At 37.6% G+C, this 17,500-nt stretch overlaps 2 protein-coding genes and 1 long non-coding RNA gene across 3 annotated transcripts in view; 2 read left to right on the forward strand and 1 right to left on the reverse strand.

The window, feature by feature from the left end:
• The window catches only part of LOC135200046 (uncharacterized), a 28,786-nt gene extending 18,345 nt beyond the window's left edge, over window positions 1-10,441 (reverse strand). Inside the window, exon 1 of the long non-coding RNA XR_010311191.1 lies at window positions 10,304-10,441. This is a non-coding gene — a long non-coding RNA (uncharacterized LOC135200046). The remainder of the gene's footprint in view (window positions 1-10,303) is intronic.
• Window positions 3,434-10,843, forward strand: LOC135200042 (uncharacterized). The gene is made up of 5 exons (XM_064228277.1): window positions 3,434-3,539; window positions 6,167-6,313; window positions 7,371-7,541; window positions 8,014-8,224; window positions 10,370-10,843. The coding sequence occupies exons 1-5, from the start codon at window positions 3,522-3,524 to the stop codon at window positions 10,645-10,647; spliced, it is 825 nt and encodes a 274-aa protein (XP_064084347.1). The 5' UTR covers window positions 3,434-3,521; the 3' UTR covers window positions 10,648-10,843.
• A 3,328-nt stretch (window positions 10,844-14,171) lies between these two features.
• LOC135199583 (uncharacterized) lies at window positions 14,172-16,114 on the forward strand (the record flags this gene model as incomplete). Its single annotated transcript, XM_064227739.1, has 3 exons — window positions 14,172-14,363; window positions 14,934-15,144; window positions 15,563-16,114. Coding segments are annotated over 3 exons (615 nt in total), but the record flags the coding sequence as incomplete, so codon positions are not given.
• Window positions 16,115-17,500: the final 1,386 nt, after the last annotated feature.

Genomic DNA, 17,500 nt, shown 5'->3' on the forward strand with positions numbered 1-17,500 from the left:
GAAATGGAAATTGACAGTAATAGGTTTGAAAGGTGTAACAGGAGGAAAACCTCAAAGCAGTTGCACTATGAATCAATTGTTAGGAGAGGGTGGAAAGTAAGATGGAAGAAAGAGAATATGAAAGGAGGCACAGTAAAAGGAACGAAAGTGAACCTTAAATAATGCCTACAGTGCACCGCATGAGGTCCACTGACGGCACTACCCCACTACGGGGTCCAATTGTTAGGAGAGGGTGGGAAGTAAGATGGAAGAAAGAGAATATGAACGGAAGTATAGCAAAAGGAATGAAAGGTGCTGTAGCTAGGGACCAAAGGGACAACGGTGCAGAAAACCTTCGGTAATGACTACAGTGCACCGCATGAGGTGCAGTGATGGCACTAACCCCCTACGGGGTCAAAATCGTAGCTTTGCCCTATTTAGGTGTCTGCTGGTCTGTGTCTCTCTGTGTCTGTGTGTATGTTTGCCTTCTCTTTGATTCTTCTTTCATTTCACAATCATTTTTTATTTTATCATAATTAATGTCTAACTAGAATAATTGCCCTAAGTTCCATTCCATCATCTTTCATTTCACAATCATTTTTTATTTTATCATAATTAATGTCTAACTAGAATAATTGCCCTAAGTTCCATTCCATCATCAGCGTACACCTCTGAAAAAATTCCTTGACTATCATAAAGTTCCAATAATATTCAGCAGTCAACCGCACCAACCTAACCTCAAAGTAAAGTTACACCAATAAGCGAAAGTAACTTTTGCTTTTCGTCTCCAGTTACGTGTGATTTTACAGATTACGTAAGAAATGTTTTTTTTCTTTTTTTTTCTTTTTGTTTAGACCTCATTCTCATAGGCGCTGAATTACAAACTCGGTCTCTTTGAACGAGTTGACGTTATTCTCTCCCATCAAACTGGTTCTTGGGCACAAATATTCTTGCAATTCAAGATCTGCGTTTGGCAATGGCATGAGTGCTTTGCTTTCATTTGTTGCTGAAAGCAGTTTTATTGCTTTGTTTAGTCTTTGAAGCGAAATAAATTCCACCTTACTGCGGTAACTGTAGCAAGTAAAGACAATAATCGCAGTTAAATACCCCACCAATCACCGTAGTGGGGTAGTGCCGTCAGTGCACCTCATCGATGCAATGTATGCATTTCTTAAGGTTCTTTGCAGCGTGTTTTCGGCCCCTAGCTGCAACTACTTTCGTTCCTTTTACTGTACCTCCTTTCATATTCTCTTTCTTCCATCTTACTTTCCACCCTCTCCTAACAAATGTTTCATAGTGCAACTGCTTTGAGGTTTTCCTCCTCTTACACCTTTCAAACCTTTTACTGTCAATTCCGCTTCAGCGCTGAATGACCTTATAGGTCCCAGTGCTTGGCCTTTGGCTTAAATTCTATGTTAATTCAATTCAATTCAATACTCCACCAATGTTTGTTTGTTTGGTGTTTTTACGTTGCATGGAACCAGTGGTTATTCAGCAACGGGACCAACGGCTTTACGTGACTTCCGAACCACGTCGAGAGTGAACTTCTATCACCAGAAATACACATCTCTAAACCCTCAGTGGAATGTCCGAGAATCGAACTCGCGACCACTGAGGTGGTAGGCCAAGACCATACCGATCACGCCACTGAGGCGCTCCACCAATGTGATTAGCGAAATTACCCAAATACTCAAGTGATATCTTGTTTCCCTTCTTGAATAATAATAAGACGCTAGTAAAACTATAATTATCCGAACGGCCTGCAACAACATTGACGTTTTCTATAGAAACATCAGAAAATTGCCAGGTTTCTTAAGCACTTTAATGACAAACAATAAACAACTCTATTAAAGGATTCTGGTTCAAAATCCAGACTTGGGACCTTGCCAGGTGGTTGCCTGGGTTATGTTGGTTCCATTTCATAAAACTCCGCGAAAATAACGTTCGTAAGTTCTCACTAAATCCTGAAATCATAACATCCTTTGCAGAGGCTCAGCAAAACAAGTTGCCAGTAACTTTTTCGTGATGAGGTCATGATCCGTTGTTGCTCACTAGAGAATTATCTTCGGTTAGAGTACTTTGGCGCAGTCTGTAGACTCTTCTGATGTTCTCATCTAACAGATACAGAATCTGAGGATCTGAATGGAATGAAATATAATATTCAAACCACACGCTTGGACCTAAGAGGTCACTCAGCGCTGAAAGGGAAATTTGAGAGTAAAATCGTTTTAATGACGAAACAAGAAAACCTCGTAGTAACAATATGATACAGCTGTTTAGGAGAAGATGGAAAGTAAAAGGGAGGAAAGAGACTACATGAACGGAGGTACAGTAAAATGAATGAAAGGGACTGCAGTTAGAGGTCGAAGGGACACTGCAAAAGAACCATAAGTAATGCCGGCACTAGCCCCCTATGGAGTGAATCCGAGAATCGGTACAATTCCTAATGCCCAAAGTAAGTAGAACTTAACGAGAGATTATAGCCTTTTCCAACATTAATTCTCACACACAACTTAACAATCCAGGTTCAGTCATTTCGGAGATAATTTCTACATTTGATTTTTTTTTTTTTCGGAGATATTTTCTACGTTTGATTTGTTTTCGTAGATATTTTCTCCATTTGATTTTTTTTCGGAGATATTTTCCACATTTGATTTTTTTCGGAGATATTTTCTATATTTGATTTTTTTTCGGAAATATTTTCTACATTTGATTTTTTTTCGGAAATATTCTCCACATTTGATCTTTTTCGGAGATATTTTCTACATTTGATTTTTTTTCGGAAATATTTTCTACATTTGATTTTTTTTCGGAGATATTTTCTACATTTGATTTTTTTTCGGAGATATTTTCTACATTTGATTTTTTTTCGGAGATATTTTCTACATTTGATTTTTTTCGGAGATATTTTCTACATTTGATTTTTTTCCGAGATATTTTCCACATTGATTTTTTTTCGGAGATATTTTCTATATTTGATTTTTTTTCGGAAATATTTTTCTACATTTGATTTTTTTTCGGAGATATTTTCCAATTTGATTTTTTTGGAGATATTTTCGACATTTAATTTTTTTTCGGAGATATTTTCGACATTTGAATTTTTCGGAGATATTTTTTTACATTTGATTTTTTTTTTTTTTCGCTCTTCTCAAAACTGGGCTGACGAAAACAGGGAGTGCCAACTTGTCCATCCCTCCGGAAGGATCGCTCCCTGCCCTGACCGATCGGAAACTATACACAATAAAGGCACTTCACCAGAGGACCGGAAAGCAAGATGGCCCCCACCCCCCCCCCCCCCCAAAAAAAAAAAAAAAAAAAGTGATCTATATCCGAGATGAAGAGTATCTAAACTGAATCCTCCTTCCAGATCTATAGACAGGAAACCCAAGAGCAGTATATAAAGGAAGGGTTAATAATGTTGTGGTCAGTTCGGTTTACGACGAGGGACAAGGATCTATCTCTTAAACTGTGCACCTGAAGGCTTTTTTTCGATTGTGTTTTTTTTAGACGATTAAGAACGATTTTGAAGATATTTTTCCAAGATGTCTTTGATACTGAAAGTAAGTATCGTGAAATGTTCAGTCTTGCGATTTTCTTGCGATTGTGCCAATCCCTGTGCGTGGATCCTCCCAAACTTTGCTCGAAATGAAAAATTCCATTTGTTGTGTCTGTTATAAACTACTGATTGTTAATATTGACATGCTCACTCTTCAGATACAAGGTTTCACTCCTGAAACCTCTGATATTCACATGAATGACAATGCAGGGACTTTCAAATACTGTAAAGTGTCCTTTTCTGCATTTTAATACATTTTTATCTATTTGTTAATTTCTTGATTTATTTTTTCTTTTGTAATAAGTGGGGTCTCTTCTTTCTGCATTTCCCTTTACCTCGTCTTACTTGTTCCTAATGCATATCATATTATTTGGAAGCTTTAATTTCAAGTAAATGACCCCTTTGGTGGGCTTGTTCCAAGTGAATAGGTTTCATCTTCTGAAGAATAATAATAACAACATCATCATGAAAGGGTTTGAAACTTTAAAAGATAAGTAAATACATAGCTAATACAGATAAATAAATGGAAAATACGTATCCTGTATTTTGTGGTAAAACGGTTCATAAGGGTTCTTAAAAGTTTTCGTTACTGTGAAAAAAATCAACCTATATATTTGTGACTTAGATATGCAAATGCACCATTGTACCACATCTATGAAAACTGGGGACTTGGAACAAGTAGTACTTTCGTAGTTTATTATACATTTTCAAGTTAACAGCTTTTATATATAAAGGTCTGTCAACTTCTATTATATTCAATGTGAACTTGAAAATGTAGAATAAACTACAAAAGTACTCGTTGCAAGTGCGTGCCCAGTTTTCACTCATCTTTCTACCATAGAGTTAAGGATGCGTATATATATATTATATATATATATAATATATATATATATATATATATATATATATATATATATGTGTGTGTGTGTGTGTGTGTGTGTGTGCGCGTCTTTAAAGAAATGTGCACTTAAGGGTGCTATGTAAGTATACGTAATATTCAAATTTTATGACTTCAAATACATGCTCATTTGCTTAACGATACGCTCCCTAATATATGCATCATTTGGGACTCGTTCACCAAAACTAGTATACTTTTTAACAAGAATACAAAATCTGGCGTGGCGCAACACCATCACTGTCATGATTATTGATCTAAATCAGTAGGATGTTCTCTTATTTGAGTGCTCGATGTGAGAACGTTGCGTGGCAGTCAACAGTGGTCGTAACTTTCTCCCATCAATGGAGTGGAACTATATTTTCTATGAGGTCACGCACACACACACACACACATATATATATATACATATATAATATATATATATATATATTATCTATGTGATATATATATATATATTTTTTTATATATATATATATATAGAACAAATCTACCATATATATAATAATGCATACTTGTAATATGAATAAACATATATATACTCATAAATATATATGTATGTATTTATTTACGTGTATACATGTATACACATACACACGTATATAAATAATATATTTGTATGCATGTATTTTTGTATGTGTATGTGTGAGTAATCGACATCGGTGAAAAGAGAGAACAAAAAATATCAATCGAAAGAGTAAAACTTCTCCCCCAAAATCCGAAAGGTTAAAAGTCGACCTAAAAATTTGGGAGACTGCCAAAATTCGTCGACTAGATCTATGGCCCCATCTACCTCGAGGGCCATGACCGAAAAAAAAACAAAAAAAACACCCAAAATCCGTAGGAATGTTTTCGTTTTAATCTTTCAAAACTGAAAGCGTCATAGGGCCTTGCTTTTTTTTTTTTTTTTTTTTTTTTTTGTCTCGAAAACCTTTTTGCATTTATTGACTTGCCCACGACGCGAAACGTGAATCACGCTGACACTCAGTGCATGTTATTTCCATGGGAAAATGAGTAGTTTCTGCCCTTCAGTTAAAAAAAAAAATAAAATAAAAGAATGCGAGGTATCCCTTTATGAAGTACAACGAATCGAAATGGGGGAAAAATGTCGGTGGTGCATGTATCGAAACATCTCATTTGCATCGTCATCAAAAATCCTTGTTTTTTGGACTCTTCTCTCTCTCTCTCTCTCTCTCTCTCTCTCTCTCTGTTCTAACCATTTGAGTTGTGCCTTTCCGCGTAGTTTCAGTGACTTTATTCTCATCTAAATCCTTAAATTTCTTTCAGTGACTTACGCATCCTAAACTATGTTCTTCTTCTAGGAAAATGAAGCCTAAGTAACTTGATCAACTAAAGTTACAAAGCTTCTTCAGTATCTGAGCATTTCATGAGCTCGGTGTGTTGCTAGCCATGCCATTTACTGTATGAGAGAGAGAGAGAGAGAGAGAGAGAGAGACTTGTGATCCCAACGACAGAGAGAGCGAGAGAGAGAGAAACTTGTGTTCCCAAAGAGAGAGAGAGAGAGAGAGAGAGAGAGAGAGAGAGAGAGAGAGAGAGAGAGAGAGAGGAAACTGTGTTCCCAAACAAGAGAGAAAGAGAGAGAAACTTGTGTTCCAAACGAGAAGAGAGAGAGGAGAGAGGAGAGAGGAGAGGATCGAGAGGAGACGGAGAGAGAGAGAAATTTTGTGTTCCCAACGAGAGAGAAAGAGAGGATAATAAGATACATTTTATTTCAGTTGACGCTGCTTGGCGCGATCGCAGTAGGATGCATAGAAGGGCATGGGTACATGGTATCTCCTGCAGCCCGCAACTCCGCCTGGAGGTTCGGCTTCGGTACCCCAGCGAACTATAACGACAATGAACTCTACTGCGGTGGTCGGACGGTGAGATATTCGAATTATCTATGATTTTTTATTCCTTTATCTTTACTGATGACATTTAGTTTTAAATTCCGTTTCTTGTATGTAGAATCGTTTTTTATTTATAACTCATGGTCTGATATGTTAAATAAGGCCAATTCATAAAGTTTTTCCCCAATAAATTTGCTTTCCATTTTTACATCTCCCGTTTTAACATCTAAAGTAGCACTGCTCTCAAAGTACATTATGACCTTAACACGACACAGCTGCCTTCCAGACAAGTAATACACAATTCATGTTTAAAAATTGATTTTCCGTTCTACTCTAGGTTAACTTCTTCGACCTCCCCTATTCATTATTGAAGATCCTCGATTTCCATAAGAATTTCAGATTTGTTTCGTCTAATGTCTCGGTTCACTATGAAAAGCTATTGATATTCTGACCTATTTCAGACTGAATATTTATTCTGACCTATACATCAGATTTCGTTTACTGAACTAGACTATTAGGATAACAAAAATCCTCATTCTCCGGCCTAATTACATTGATTTATTCAACTGTCTCAGTGTACAATACATCAAAACAATGGCCTGTTTCCCGGCCTATTTCAGACTAATTTCTTGAACTGTCCCATTATAATATATAATATATATATATATATATATATATATATATATATATATATATATATATATATGTATATATATATATATATATATATATATATATATAATATATACGCATATAACCTTCATTTCTCATCTTATTTCATACTAATTTCTTCAACTGTCCCAGTCGATAGAATTAAAAAAGAAATACTTCATTTTCCAGCCTATTCCAGACTAATTTCTTCAACTGTGCCAGTCTATAAAAAAAGGCTAGATTTTATGCCTATTTCTGACTATTTTCTTCCACCTCCCCAGTCTACAGAATAAGCAAAAAACCACGAATTTTTTTTTTTTACCTTATTTCCAAATATTTTCTTCAACAGTCCTCGATTTTCCAGCCTATTTCAGTGTAATGTATATATAAGAAAATAATGCCAGATATCCCAGCATAAGTCTGACCAAATATCTTCCAGGTTCAGCATGGAAGGAACGGGGGCCGCTGTGGAGTGTGCGGCGACCCCTGGGACGTCCCAGAACCGCGTCCTCATGAGCGCGGAGGTAGATTCGGGAGGGGAGTCATTACTGAAACGTACACCGAAGGTCAGGTCATACCTGTGACCATCCACATGTCGGCCAATCACAGGGTAAGGGGGAACAAATGTTGAAAATTAATCTTAGGTTTTGTCTCTAAGTTCTGTGTTCGATTTCCTAACAGTAATTTGCTACGGCACGATACTGAAATGTTCTTATAGAACATAATGGAATTTAGACAACTTAGGCCGAAGGTCAAGCGCTGAATGACCTGAGGTCATTCAGCGCTGAAATTAAAATTGTGAGTAAAAGGGTTGAAAGGTGTAACAGGAGGAAAACCTCAAAGCAGTTGCACTATGAATCGATTGTTAGCAGAGGGTGGAAAGTAGGATGGAAGAAAGAATATGAACGGAAGTAAAGTGAAAGGAATGAAAAGTCTTGTAGCTAGGGGCAGAAGGGACGCTGCAAAGACTCTTAAGTAATGCCTACAGTGCTCCGCGCAAGAAAAAATGAGAAACGAAATAGACCAACACCCTGAAAGGGATACAGTAAATGACCATATTTCTCTTCTTCACAACATTGCAGGGTCACTACGAATTCCGGCTGTGCAACAACAACAACCCCAACGCCAAGGACTCACAGCGGTGCCTCGACAAACAGCTGCTGGAACTGGCTGACGGATCTGGAACCCGCTACGCCCTGGAAGGTGGCATTCGGGGCAGACACACCGTGCACGTTCAGTTGCCGCCAAAGCTTAGTTGCTCTCACTGCGTCCTGCAATGGACCTGGGTTGCTGGTGAGTATTTGTTTGGCCTTTTTCACTGGTTTCTCGCTTTATAACCTTCTGATCTATAGAAGATTCTCATCAAACGTACATTTGACGTCTAGGCCCGTCCCTTACGACGCTCCTGATTGGCTGTTGACAGGCCATAAGACTGATAACATTTTATTTTTCTTGGAAGTTCTCCTAGCGTTTGACTCAAATCGTCTTCCTGAAGGCACCGGAGCTGCCCAACCAGATCAAAAGGCTAAAATGCATGAGACCAATTAGAAACAACCAAACAAATATTCTATTTTTCTTTGAAGTTTCCCTTAGGATTTGGCTAAATTCGTCGTTCTAAAGGTATTGGAGCTGCCTTACTATGGTAGATTCACATCAAACGTGCATTTGACGTCTAGGCCCGTCCCTTACGACGCTCCTGATTGGCTGTTGATAAGCCACTCGCAGGGCTGGAAACTCTCAGTCTCTCTCGAGGGTTCACATGGGTAGGATCTATGTTCCACCTCTCCTGAGGTATACATCTTTCAGGAGAGGTGGAACATACATCTTGCCTATGTGGACTCTCGAGAGAGACTGAGAGTGTCCAGCCCTGTGATTGGTTTATCAACAGCCAACCAGGAGCGTCGTAAGGGACTCGCCTAGACGTCAAATGCACGGCTGATGTGAATCTACTATAGTAAGGCAGCTCCAATACCTTTAGAACGACGAATCCAGCCAAATCCTAAGGGGAACTTCAAAGAAAAAGAAAATATTTGTTTGGTTGTTTTTAATTGGTCTCATGCATTTTAGTCTTTTGATCTGTTCAGGCAGCTCCTGTGCCTTCAGGAAGTTTGTTTGTTTATATGTTTGTATGGTGTTTTTACGTTGCATGGAACCAGTGGTTTTTCAGCAACGGGACCAGCGGCTTTACGTGACTTCCAAACCACGTCGAGAGTGAACTTCTATCACCAGAAATACACATCTCTGACCCCTCAATGGAATGCCCGAGAATCGAACTCGCGGCCACAGAGGTGGCAGGCAAAGACCATACCAACCACGCCATTGAGGCACTGCCTTCAGGAAGACGATTTGAGTTAAATGCTACGGGAACTTCCGAGAAAAATGAAATATGTTATCAATCTTATGTCCTGTCCACACTAGCGGGCATGCCTGTCGGGTACTTCCAGCCGTTTATATTTTCTGTCGCTTCTGAAGCAGTGTTGCCGTACAATCGCATCGCTCTGGCTACATACTCGGTCGGTCAGTGTAGTGGAAAGGGTTAAGACCCGTCCACATGATCGAGTTTTGCTCGACGAACTCTGTTCGATGTGACGTCAGAAGCAGAAAACAGCAGATAAGGTTCTGACTTTTCCCGCCTCTGACGTCACATCGAGCAAAGTTCGTCGGGCAAAGCTCGACCGTGTGGACGGGGCTTTATAGGAATAGTGTTTGCCCGTCGGGCGGTGCCCGCTAGTGTGGGCAGGGCCCTAAATTGGACTTGTGTTCCAATACCTTCAGGAAGACGATTCAGTCAAAAAGGAGCTTTCAACTTCCTAAACAGAAAAAGGATAGAACAAAGTCCTGGTTCATCTTGACACTGGAGGAGGTGATAGCCCATAAATTTAAGGTTGGGGTGGGGGGACGTTGATTAGCCAATATCATTTGCTTATCTCAATAGATATTTCCTGAGCATGGACGTTTAAGAACTCACTGATCTCGTCTTTGGTTCGGATAAGAGACAATGATAGTCATTTGATCTTTTCGAGGTGATCATGTTCGCAAACCATGGGAAGTCCAATCGGTGGAGTCATTCATTCGTCCCAACATATGCTGGATTTTTAAATTTTTTTTTATTTTCAACTTTTATTCATTAGTAATTATTCAGAATGTGCAGCTAAACCGAAAATCCTTAGTAGTACTCGATAAAATTAGTCTTCATATCGTGCTGTTTCTCTTAAAAAGAATGTTCTAATGACTTAAAAATTAACTTAGTAAATTTGAAGTAGACAAATTTTAGCTAAATCTGCATATGCAAAATAATGAACTCTGGAAAAAGTACTCAAGGATGAACCATAAAAAAAAAAGACTAAATGAATTATGGGCTCCACGACTGACCTTATCATACAGAACACCAAATAGGATCTCTGTCGCAGCTGATTTGCATTCCTTCATCACCCACAGGAAACAACTGGGGTTACTGCCCTGACGGCACCGGCAGGAACGGATGTGGACCTCAGGAGACTTTCGTGAACTGCGCCGATGTGCGCATCCTGCAAAAAGGACAGGTTACCAACGGGTCGAACTCCAACTCAAGCTCAGGAAACAATAATTCAGTGAGGCCTTTGAAGCCCAACTCAGGCCCTAAGAAACCTGTCTACAAGAAGCCTTATTACCCACCTGGCTGGAAGCAGAGTCGAACTGGCGCCAGTTCGCCATGGCAGAACATCCTCAGAGGTTGAAAGGAGGCATTCCTGGAATTTGCAGTTTTTAATCGTTAAACAATCCAAGTAAACTCGATTGTCCTGGTACAAGCTTTAATTAATCTAAGTCTTCTGGTACAAGCTTTAATTCATCTAAGTTCTGGTTTCATTCAAAATGTATTTATGGATAAACTTCTTTATTTGTGAATTTATGAATCAACTTCTTTATTCATTCTTGACCTGTTCTTCTTCATAAACGTCTTTCTTAATTAACTTCTCTATTATTGTTTCTGTCAGTGTCCTTGTTCTAAAATAATTCTGAATTACTGTTCAGCTTGAACTTCTGAATGTAGAAACCATAACTCTGAATATTATTTATTATTCCTTTTCTGGGGACATCTGTTTGATGGATATCACTCGAAGTAAAATAGCTTTAATGTTAAGGCAATTATTGTAATTTTTAAATTAAATTATAAGAAAGAACTTAGTTTACATTTATCCCGGTGAAGGCTACTGCTAAGATGTAAGAAGGCTCAGTATAGCTCATATAGCACATACGCACATACATGCATACATACACACATACGTATATGTACTGTATATATACATATAAGCATATAAATATAAGTGTATATATATATTTTATGAAATGAGCAAATTTTGATGTAAAAAATATAAGATAGCTCTTTATTACAAATAAATGAACAAACATTTGCAAATATACATGCAATCTAGAATACATCATTATACGTATATAAATACTATAATATATCGATATGATATATATTATATTATATATATATAGGTAAAGGGTAATGATTTAACAATTTTTATCACGGAAATCAAGATGCGATGCAAAATATAGGCCACATTAGCACAAGGAAAGTGAAACAATAAAGATCTATTGGTGCATAAAGGAATACACACATGCAGTTCTAAAAGTACGTGCAATAGGGTCGGTTTAAAATACAACGTAACTTGTTGAATGTAACCATAAAAAAACATACTTATAATAATCCCATCAGTATGAAAAGAAACATCAATAAAGGCCGTCTTTAACAAAACGGTTTAGAAGAACCGAGTTGTCTGCGCGTCAACAGCAAAGCAAATAGCTTTTCGGAAATCCTGCTCATATTAGTCAGCTAAGTCTCTCTCTCTCTTTCTACTGGCGACAATGGGTGCGCCGTCTTTTCCCGTAAACAAGACGGCGCTCCATCGTTTCTTGACCGATGAAAAGCCCAGTGGCGGATTTAAGTGAATGGGGGAGGGGGGACGTGTCATGTGCTCACATGGATATGAATAATAGAACATTGTTTCCTTTCAATAAATCAATATTATTAGCTAATATTTGCTTAGTTAATGATGATTTAACCAACCACGATTATACAACAAAAGCCAATAGCAACAACATTTGACTGATTGTGGGTCTGTGTGATATCAAACTGGCGTTCAAACATCTAGGTTTATTGACACCGTATAGCAAAAACAACAACAACTACAACTGCAGTATAGTGACTGTTATACATATATAAAATAATGATATTTTATTATCGTTAACTTATGTGCTGTACGTTTTATATTATAATAATATTATATATATACATAATATATATATATAATATATATAATATATAAGGATATATATATATATAAAAGTACCCCAGAATGAAAACTTTCTAGACCTGCCACTGGAGAAGCCACTGACCAAAAAAGATCCTAGCGTCTCAGGATGCCGGTGTCCGACACGAGTATCCTGCGTCATATAAACAGGATACAAAACGATTTTGGTACTCTCGCTTCGTACGAACAGGCAAAACAGGATGTACAGAAAAACAGTGCATATATATACAAAGTGAAGAGCAGCTCGTTTTAGCCAGTTTAGTTCGGGACCTCCTGACTCTCCATCGCTGGTCCTGGAAAATTGTATTTCTACGATGTCTTGGATACTTAAGGTAACGAGTTTCAAATTTTCAGTTTTTGTCAAAGAAAACTATTGTGACGGTTTTATCTGTCCGCCCTCAGATCTTAAACACTACTGAGGCTAGAGGGCTGCTAATTGTTATGTTGAGCATCCACCCTCCAATCATCAAGCATACCAAATTGCAGCCCTCTACCCCCAGTAGGTTTGATTTTATTTAAGGTTAAAGTTAACCATTAATCCTGCGTCTGGTAACGCCACAGGACAGGCCACCACCGGGTCGTGGCTGAAAGCTTCATGGGTCACTGCTCGGACAGCATTATACACCGTACAGAAAATCCGATTGCTCCGAAGAAAATTCAACGCAATTTTTGCTTGTTTTATCTTCATAATCGAGCCACGTAGAGTGGGTGAATTCCTTAAGGTAAAAGTTAATGCAAAATATCTCTCTATCTGGTTGTTTGAAGAAAACCAACGATTAGTACTAATGCTTGAATCACTTGCTAAAGGATCGTTATTCAAACATTTTTTTACTGCGATATTCGGTTTTCAGACCATTATAATTAGCCCAAAAAACCAACATTTTCCTGATCGAATCAAGATCTGGTGATATATATATAATAATATAGATATATATATAATATATATATATTATAATATATACTATTATATATATATATATTATAATATGTTTATATATATGCACATATGTATATAATATATGTGTATGATTGGTAAAAATGTTCTGTTACACAGAATTACATCTAATAAAAGGCGCCCATAAAAACGCCAAAATATAGAGAGTAAGTGCTATATTTTCAGAGACTGCGCTCTCTCTCCTTGTGTTTTTATGGGTGGTTCCTTATATATATATATATATATATATATATATATATATATATATATATGTATGTATGTATATATATATATATATGAAATTTTTTTTCATTTCAGATCACGTTCTTGGGCATAATATCCGTGGGGAAGGATCGCCGGCCACGGGTACATGGTGTCCCCCGCCCCCCGCAACCTTGCAAGGAGGTTAGGTTTCGACAGACCTGGAATCAAAACTGACAATGACAAACGAAAATTCTTTTCTTTGGGCGGCCAGCGTGCGGGTACGAACTTGTCTGAGACAACGTTTTTCATAATGCTTTTAGTTTTCTGTCCGCCCTCAGGTCTTAAAAACTACTGCGGGCAGAGGGCTGCAAATTGATATGCTGATCGTCCACCATCCAATCATCAAACATATCAAATTGCAGTCCTCTAGCCTCAGTAGTTTCTATTATAATCAAGGTTGAAGTTGGCCTTAATCGTGCGTCTGGCAAGACACAGGACAGGCCACCACCGCACCGTGGTTTTTTAAGTTTCACGGGCCGCGGCTCATACAGCGTTATAATAAGAGACCAACGGAAGGTAGATCGCTATTTCGGTGGCCCTGATTGTACTTTATACAGCTATACAGAAACTTATATATACATATATATATATATATATATATATATATATATATATATATATATATATATATATATATATGTATGTATATATGTATGTATATAGATACACACGACTCTTCAGAACTTCCTGCTACACTTCACTGATAACAGAAAAATCATCTACTTCCCGACCTGTTTCACACTAACTCCTTCATCGCCTCCTCCAGGTACAGCACACGAAAAACGGCGGCCAATGCGGCGTGTGCGGTGACTCCTGGAACATCCCAGAGCCCCGCCCTCACGAACGCGGAGGACAGTATGGTAAGGGCGTCATTACGGCAACGTACACCGAAGGTCAGGTCATCCCTGTGACCATCCAAGTGACAGTAAATCATATGGTAAGGTTTTTTTTTTAGAAATTTGAAAAATTTAAATAATAAATAAAAATAAAAGTTTAATTGATGTCGAATTGGCCATAATAATACGCATAAACGTAACTAAAATCTAATATTTACTAATGTTTCTTATCGATCATTAGAAGCGGTCATCATAAATCATGTCCTGAAGAATGTTATTACTTATACAGAGGAGGTCTATTCACTAGATTAACAATGGTTTCCTCTAGTTTTAATGCTTTGTATTTCTCAAGACAGATTATGTAAAGAAAAGTACGATTTCAACACTGTTACTAACCTAAGCTAGCTGATACAAAAACCAATAGATATGTTATCATCATGCAAATTCAGTTCTTGCTGATTTCTGTACGTATTATTATTATTATTATTATTATTATTATTATTATTATTATTATTAAAGAAAATCTACAAAAACGTGGACGTATCGTAAAACTATCTTGAATTATATTTCTATAATATCACATTACAAACACCATCAATGTCCATTCTATTCTTCCATTTAATATTCACGTTATCATGATAACACAAACGTCTATAAAATTCCTATCGCAGGGCTACTACGAATTCCGCTTGTGTGACAACAACGACCCAAACGCGAGGGATTCGCAGAGCTGCCTCGACGAACATCTTTTGGAGATGGCTGACGGATCGGGAACCCGCTACGCTCTGAAAGGTGGATTCCGAAGGAGACACACCGTCCACGTTCAGTTACCGCCAGAGATTCATTGCTCTCATTGCGTCCTGCAGTGGACATGGGTTGCTAGTGAGTATTTACAGGCTTCTTTCCCTGACTATTCTTTGGTTTATCGATTTAACTTGGCTTAGTTTAATGAATGGATCATTTTGCTTATTAATGACTACTCTGCAGTCTGGACTTGATGTAGGCTAAGCTCAATAGTAATACGTACCGACCACAGTTCAAATACTCTGCTGTCTTGACATGAAGTAAGCTCAATAATACGACAGGCACGTATTGACCACCCTTCAAATCTAGTTTAGTTTGGCTAGCATACGTGAATTAAACAGTTAAAGCACATGTTTATAAACATAAAAACTCATGCAGGCACTTAAAATCATTTCAGTATTCGAAATTAAATCAAACTTAGAGAAAAACTGCGCCCGTACAATCGGCATTATAAAAAAGCATACCACCAGATTCAATGATATTCATCAATTCACAGGAAACAACACCGATTCCTGTCCTGACAGCATCGGTAAGAACGGATGTGGACTGCAGCAGTTCTTTGTAAACTGCGCAGATGTGCGCATTCTGCCTAGAGGTCAGCCTGCGCTTGACTCGAACTTCACCTTAGGCTCTGAAGAGCATGTTCCAGAGACGCCCTCGACGTCCGTCACTGATTGTTTAAAAACCTGTCTCAAAGGTATCAACTAGGAATGATGTTTTCCCTAATGTCTTGAACTTTGTTTTAGAAATGGTCTAGGCCTATAAAATGTAACCTAACGTGCCCATGCCATATCAACAGAATTCTAATAAATGCACCTGGAAAATAATGGTCAGAATGATAAACATAACCTTGAAATCGATTATATTCGATGTATTTTTTGGCTAAACGCATTTATGTGCTGCCCTTGAAGAGAGAAAGTTACTTGTGATAGCACGTTTACATGATACTTCTACATATTAATCATATTTACCGCGTTTTCAAAATCTATAATTATTGTGCACAAAGTTAATATTTTTAAATAAAGCATTTACCAGTAAACTCCCCAAATTTGTTTAAATTTCCATTGTTGGGCCTACTTATGAATGTAAATTATTCCTATCTTGATATGTCTATTTATGAAATATTGAATTTGTATAGGCCTAGTCTTTATTTCCTGGTGAGGACTGGATGCCGAGTATTGTGGATTATTTTTCACCAGCTACAATATTTTTTTCTTACTGGAAAGCGTAATGGTTATTGCAAAATGCAGTATAGGAGCAACAGAGCTGCCAACATTAGGCCTACTCCTGCAAATCGTGGCCTGCTTACGAGCTGATCATACATATTTCAACTGGGATGCATCTTACCTTAACCCTCCTTTAACCTAGCTTGGTCTCCAAAACACTTCTACTTTATCTTGATCTCGCCATTACAAATTGCAACAACCCCTGCTGTTGTTTCAAAAGTTTATGGAAACTCCTACTGTTGTTTTGTGTATGAAAAATTTGGCTGCACCATTTTTTGCTTATAACATGATTCAAGGGCGTATTATAATAATTAATAATAATATTGAAAATACTATCAAAATCCCATTAACTCACTGAATTGTGGAAAACTCTACTTAACCCAGTCATATTACTTAAATATCCTCATGGAACAATACCTTGAAAACCGGCTCTGCTTCCTATTAATTTCTTGCCATGAGCAATAGGTCCCACATTAGTTCTCGTAACAAGGCTCGTCCAAAATGAGGCCTGCTGCATAATATTCGAAGGTTGAAATTAATACACTGTGCTTCACTGATGTCCAACAAGCAACTGATGCTAACCAGTCCCATAAACAATGCCAATCCTTGCGCTGACACAGGCCGTGAAATTATCCACCAGATGATCTTAATTAGCAATACTTCTTCTATATATATATATATATATATATATATATAATATATATATATATATATATATATATATATATATTATGTGTAAATTTAAATTTATAATCATGCAGCATTTCACAGTATTAAAGTACGGTTGGCAATCCTGGTTTGTTGCCTCAAACGTGGAACACTTAACAGACAGGCTTTTTTGAAGAAGATTTAACGACTCAAAATAGCCCTCTATTTTCTTTCACTTGTTGAAAAATGTCTTTACGAAATATCGTGCAAACGAAGCTTCTGAATTAGACATTATAGTCTCAAAATAACTGAAATGGCATTGTATGCTAGCGCTTCGTAGTTTGGTGCTTCGCCACCAGAGCGACGCTACTTGCGTTTAAGACTCGGCCGGGAACCGCGGGAACCGATTAGTGTTAATAATTAGTGTCTGTGATTTCTTCGTTTATTATTTGAGAAAATGGTGCGTTGTGCTGCTTACAACTACTGCAGTGGGTTCAAGAATTCTTCAGGGCGAAATGGGACAAGATTCCACAGGTAGGTAAAGCACACAGACCTTTATT

This window comes from Macrobrachium nipponense, chromosome 26 (genome assembly GCF_015104395.2).
Source record: "Macrobrachium nipponense isolate FS-2020 chromosome 26, ASM1510439v2, whole genome shotgun sequence".
Taxonomy (NCBI): Eukaryota; Metazoa; Arthropoda; class Malacostraca; order Decapoda; family Palaemonidae; genus Macrobrachium; species Macrobrachium nipponense.